This window comes from Entelurus aequoreus, linkage group LG13 (genome assembly GCF_033978785.1).
Source record: "Entelurus aequoreus isolate RoL-2023_Sb linkage group LG13, RoL_Eaeq_v1.1, whole genome shotgun sequence".
Taxonomy (NCBI): Eukaryota; Metazoa; Chordata; class Actinopteri; order Syngnathiformes; family Syngnathidae; genus Entelurus; species Entelurus aequoreus.
Genome location: NC_084743.1, coordinates 40678203 through 40684202, shown reverse-complemented (window position 1 = coordinate 40684202; position 6000 = coordinate 40678203). Strand labels below are relative to the sequence as shown.

Genomic DNA, 6000 nt, shown 5'->3' with positions numbered 1-6000 from the left:
ATCCAAATTAGACTGTTTGTGTTGGCGAGCAAAAATAAATTTGCTTTTCACTCTTAATTGCCTATTACTGGTCCTCAATTTCATCCTGCAGGGCAGACGGTCCGATGTTATCCAAATCACAAAGTGTCCACATTTCTGCCCGCATCCTCCGATCATTTGGCTACCAGCATCTTCCAATTTGTTGAACTAGAGCAACGCTTACTCCAATCAGCAGATGTTATGTTGTCATAATTCCAAATAAGTGAATATCCTTCTCCTCCCAAGAGTACGTTGTGTGTTATCAATCAATCAATGTTTATTTATATAGCCCTAAATCACAAGTGTCTCAAAGGGCTGTACAAGCCACAACGACATCCTCGGTACAGAGCCCACATACGGGCAAGGAAAAACTCACCCCAGTGGGACGTCGGTGAATGACTATGAGAAACCTTGGAGAGGACCGCATATGTGGGTAACCCCCCCCCTCTAGGGGAGACCGAAAGCAACGGATGTCGAGTGGGTCTGACATAACATTGTGAAAGTCCAGTCCACAGTGGATCCAACACATCAGCGGGAGTCCAGTCCACAGCGGGGCCAACAGGAAACCATCCCGAGCGGAGACGGGTCAGCAGCGCAGAGATGTCCCCAACCGATGCACAGGCTAGTGGTCCACCCGGGGTCCCGGCTCTGGACAGCCAGCACTTCATCCATGGCCACCGGACCTATGCAACTCCCCCTCGCAAGGGACAGGGGAGAAGAGGAGAGAAGAAAAGAAACGGCAGATCAACTGGTCTAAAAAAGGGGGGGTCTATTTAAAGGCTAGATTATACAAATTAGTTTTAAGATGGGACTTAATGCTTCTACTGAGGTAGCATCTCTAACTGTTACCGGGAGGGCATTCCAGAGTACTGGAGCCCGAATAGAAAACGCTCTATAGCCCGCAGACTTTTTTTTGGCTCTGGGAATCACTAATAAGCCGGAGTTCTTTGAACGCAGATTTCTTGTCGGGACATATGGTACAATACAATCGGCGAGATAGGCTGGAGCTAAACCGTGTAATATTTTATACGTAAGTAGTAAAACCTTAAAGTCGCATCTTAAGTGCACAGGAAGCCAGTGCAAGTGAGCCAGTATAGGCGTAATATGATCAAACTTTCTTGTTTTTGTCAAAAGCCTTGCAGCCGCATTTTGTACCAACTGTAATCTTTTAATGCTAGACATAGGGAGGCCCGAAAATAATACGTTACAGTAATCGAGACGAGACGTAACGAACGCATGAATAATGATCTCAGCGTCGCTAGTGGACAAGATGGAACGAATTTTAGCGATATTACGGAGATGAAAGAAGGCCGTTTTAGTAACACTCTTAATGTGTGACTCAAACGAGAGAGTTGGGTCGAAGATAATACCCAGATTCTTTACCGAGTCTCCTTGTTTAATTGTTTGGTTGTCAAATGTTAAGGTGGTATTATTAAATAGATGTTGGTGTCTAGCAGGACCAATAATCAGCATTTCCGTTTTCTTAGCGTTGAGTTGCAAAAAGTTAGCGGACATCCATTGTTTAATTTCATTAAGACACGCCTCCAGCTGACTACAGTCCGGCGTGTTGGTCAGCTTTAGGGGCATGTAGAGTTGAGTGTCATCAGCATAACAGTGAAAGCTAACACCGTACTTGCGTATGATGTCCCCCAGCGGCAGCATGTAAATACTAAAGAGTGCAGGGCCAAGAACCGAACCCTGGGGAACTCCGCACGTTACCTTGACATAGTCCGAGGTCACATTGTTATGGGAGACGCACTGCATCCTGTCAGTAAGATAAGAGTTAAACCAAGACAAGGCTAAGTCTGACATACCAATACGTGTTTTGATACGCTCTAATAAAATATTATGATCGACGGTATCGAAAGCGGCGCTAAGATCAAGAAGCAGCAACATAGATGACGCATCAGAATCCATCGTTAGCAATAGATCATTAGTCATTTTTGCGAGGGCTGTCTCCGTAGAGTGATTTGCCCTGAAACCGGATTGAAAAGGTTCACAGAGATTGTTAGTCACTAAGTGTTCATTTAGCTGCTGTGCAACAGTTTTTTCGAGAATTTTGGAAATAAACGGAAGGTGGGAGACCGGTCGGTAGTTTACCATGAGGTCAGGATCGAGGTTAGGTCTTTTGAGCAGAGGATGAATAACCGCTTTTTTGAATGCTAGGGGAACAGTGCCGGAGGAAAGTGTTCAGCAACAACAGCTTTGTCAAGACAAGCAGGTTGCCCAAAACCCAAGATCTTGTCAATTTCGTTGAGAGGCCAGTTAATTAATTCCATTGTTTATATTTTAGAGATCACTGCAAAAAGAGGCAATAAGAAAGTTAAGACAAAACAAAACAAAGAAGCAACAGGAGAGATAGGGAGAGGAAAAGGGAGCACCGCCCTCGATGAGTGCCAGTGAGAAACAAAATGATCTGGTCTGATATGCCAGGAGCCAAGTTTGGAGGAAACCAGGCACCACTCATCACCAACTCAATACCATCTCTACAGTGAAGCATGGTAGTGGCAGCATCATGCTGTGGGGATGTTTTCTCAGCGGCAGGAACTAGGAGACTAGTCAGGATAGAGGGAAATATGAATGCAGTAATGTAGAGACATCCTGGATGAAAAACCTGCTCCAGAGCGCTCTTGAACTCAGACTGGGTGATGGTTCATCTTTCAGCAGGACAAGGAGCCCAAGCACACAGCCAACATATCAAGTGAATGTCTTCACGACAACTCTGTATGTGCTTTTCACAGCTCATTTTCTGTAAAATTAAAGATTTGGTTAAAATTAGCATTTGTTTTAGTTTATCTTTATAAAATTAGTCTGACGCTTAAGTTCAAAATATAATTCCTATTGCATAGAGTACAAATGGCAGAATTGAATGACAGAAGGGCAATATAAAGCGGCTCATGGAAAATGCTCTCTTGTAAGGGGTCAGTGGTCCACAAAAGAACACAAAAAGCAAGTATATTTTTCAAGAATACATTTTATTACATTAAAGATTTCCCCCTAATTGTACAATGGAATGTTAAGATTCCCCTTTAGATGTGTCAATATAAATGGTTGATTTTTTATTTCCAACTGCAACAAATCTACAAAACAATACTATTTTAAATTTGGGGAGTCCAAGTGAAAAACACATTACATTTTGAATAATCTTGATGTACTTTTAATTAGCAAATACAGAACCAAATGCATCAGTAAGTGAGTCCCGGTCTTTTACATTGTTGATGCTGGGATGGGAGAAGCGGGGGTCCATCGGGCATGTGGCATTGTTTTTGTGGTTTTAAACATTTTACATGAGAGAGCTTTTCAATTCTGTGAACGCTGAATTAAGAGCTTTGTAATTTCTGGCCCATGATCAAAGTACAGCTTACTATTTTTGGAATCAAAATACAGTAATGGAAACAAGACTCACCTTTTTGTGTGTCAAGTGGCTACAGGAGGAGAAATAATCATTCAGAAATATAAACGCTGAAATAACCAAATGTATTCACTGGTGGATGGGTTCTGCTCATCAATGCCAGACTTCATGACTTGTAGTAGAAAACAATGACCAAAAGAAACAACAACGAACATTCTAAACAAAAAGGACACATTACAATATTATTACTGAAGATAACCGCAGATAGAAAATATAATATATTGAGAATCTGCTTTTCAGCTTAGGTGGATGTTGTCTTTGTATAAAAATGTCCTCTAAAAAGAAAAAGAAAAAACATCTGTATATTGTAGAACAAATCGCAATAGATTAGTGATTGCTTATCTTGACAACAATAACTCTGTAATTATAAAAGTCAAAGAAATCTGAAAAAGAAAGCAAGCACCCCAATGAGTTTAATCCAACAGTAAAGCAACACAGAGGGGAGACAAAACTGTTGAGAATGCATGATTTTGGGGGATGCGAGAAGTACTCAGGCCAATTCTAGTGAATGCTGATATCACTGTCTCACATTCTTAAGGACCTCTACGACCTTGTCTAGAGTAGTACTGATAAACTGACCATGAAGCGAACAGTGGCCTGCCCTGCAATCCGTTAGCCAACTAAGCCTCCATGTAGGTCAGCAACAGTATCACTGTTGTTTTAAAATTTCCATCAACGCTATATATAGATTATCCTTTCTGTCATACAAACAATATACATACACCACTACAGCTCTTCCCCAGCACAAGGAGCGGGGTTGCCAGAGTTGATGGGAGTCCTGTTGATGTACAGAGTCTGTGGTGGTATACAAGGTGGGCAGGCAACGAATCTTCAATTGATCTCTGTAGCATAGATTTGGACTGTTTTGTGGGCCTTTTTTTTTTTTTTCCTTTGAATATTTTTTACAGGATTTCATATTTGTCAACAACAAAGGAGGTCTCTGAAGAGAATCTAACAGCGCCGTCGCCATCTATGTGAGTGACTTTGGCCACCTGAGGGGAGAAAGAAAAATATTAATTAATTCTTCTTTAGAATGTTTTAGGTTGATGGCAAATCATTCTGTACGACATTGGTCAAAAGTTACATATATTAATCATGGGAATTGATATCAATTAATATCAGTCTTGGACTCCTAATGATTACTCACGGTTTACTTGAGTGGAATGATTAACAAAATCCATCTTCAATAAGTTTGAGTTTATTTCGAACATGCAAGCATACAACATGATACATCACAATTTCCAGTTTCTCTTTTCAACATGTTCGAAAAGGAGTAGGAAGAAGCAGAGCTTATTTAATCCTACACCTTTTCTTTTACATAACAGTTGCTAAAACTTTTGTTCACTTCCTGTTCTCAATTTATTCACAATATACTCCATAAGTAATCACAATAAAAATTAATAAATAAATAATAATTGGTGAAGTAAGTTATATTTCATATGACGAGATAAGTAAGATTATTTTGAAAATGAAAGAATAGTTAAAAACAAGATTTGTGTGCACATGTATGGATGTACAGTATATTTAATTTGAATTTTGTAGCCCTCAACAAGATTCTGGTGTTATGCATTATTCTCGACAGAATTGGTAGTTTATACTAGTGATGGGTCAAACGATACCGAAGCAAAGATGCCTTATGAAACAAGGAGTGATAATGTGTTACACAATACCTCTATGTGTGTACCACTTTAAGGAAAATAAATGTGACCGATACAGGGCTGGGCAAATAATTTCATTTTGATCACGGTGATCAGCTGTTACCAAAATTATCTCGATCAAACATGGAGGAAATGTCTGTTAGAAAATACCGCAGTAGTAAACAGCAACGTTGCTTGGTATCATCTTGCACGAGACAATCCGCCTTTATTGATCGTTGTACTGTGTGTGTCTGTGTGTGTGTTTGTGTGCGATCATCCCTGTCCACCGCCGAAAAAGTAAGGCTCGTCGCAACGTAATTAATGTTTAATCAGCATTGTGACCCTTCCACCCCAAGAGCTGGAAGTGCAGCCAAGAAAAACAACAAAGAAATATGGCTAACACTAGCATAGAAGTTGAAACAACATTTAAAAAGGAGAAGCGACTTCAGTGACAGACTTTAGTTCCACTGACTGTTTGAGTTCACGCTGTGGTGTATGGTAATCCTGCCCTGAATGCAGTCTCGTAGGCAGGCACAGAATGTCTTTGTATATCCTCCCGACTGGGAGGATAAATACACATTCTATTTCAAATCAGGAAAAAAATAAATCTTAATATTTTTGAATCAGCCTTTTTGTTTGCTCTGATTCAACTCATTAGATATAACGTGTACTAAAAAACTCAGAAAAACTACACTTTATTCAAATTATTTTTAAATTTGAGGATAAAAAACTTTTTGTTCCTGAAAAAATCATTAAACATGTTTTGTGTTGGTACACATTATTTTACAGTACCTCATATTCAAACTGCACTTTAATGTAAATTCATTAAATATAAATACAGAATTTGAGTTTTAAAAAAATTCCAAAACCTGGGTCACCACTTGCCGTTTGCCAAACCAATGGTGAGAAACACTGACCTATACAAGTAATCTA

At 39.8% G+C, this 6000-nt stretch overlaps 1 protein-coding gene across 1 annotated transcript in view; it reads right to left on the bottom strand.

Annotated features, from left to right (window-relative positions):
• Nucleotides 1-2974: 2974 nt before the first annotated feature.
• Nucleotides 2975-6000, bottom strand: part of LOC133663401 (coatomer subunit delta) — a 49827-nt gene continuing 46801 nt past the window's right edge. Inside the window, exon 10 of the mRNA XM_062067845.1 lies at nucleotides 2975-4422. Within this exon, the coding sequence (XP_061923829.1) occupies nucleotides 4333-4422 (90 nt within the window). The 3' untranslated portion in view covers nucleotides 2975-4332. The remainder of the gene's footprint in view (nucleotides 4423-6000) is intronic.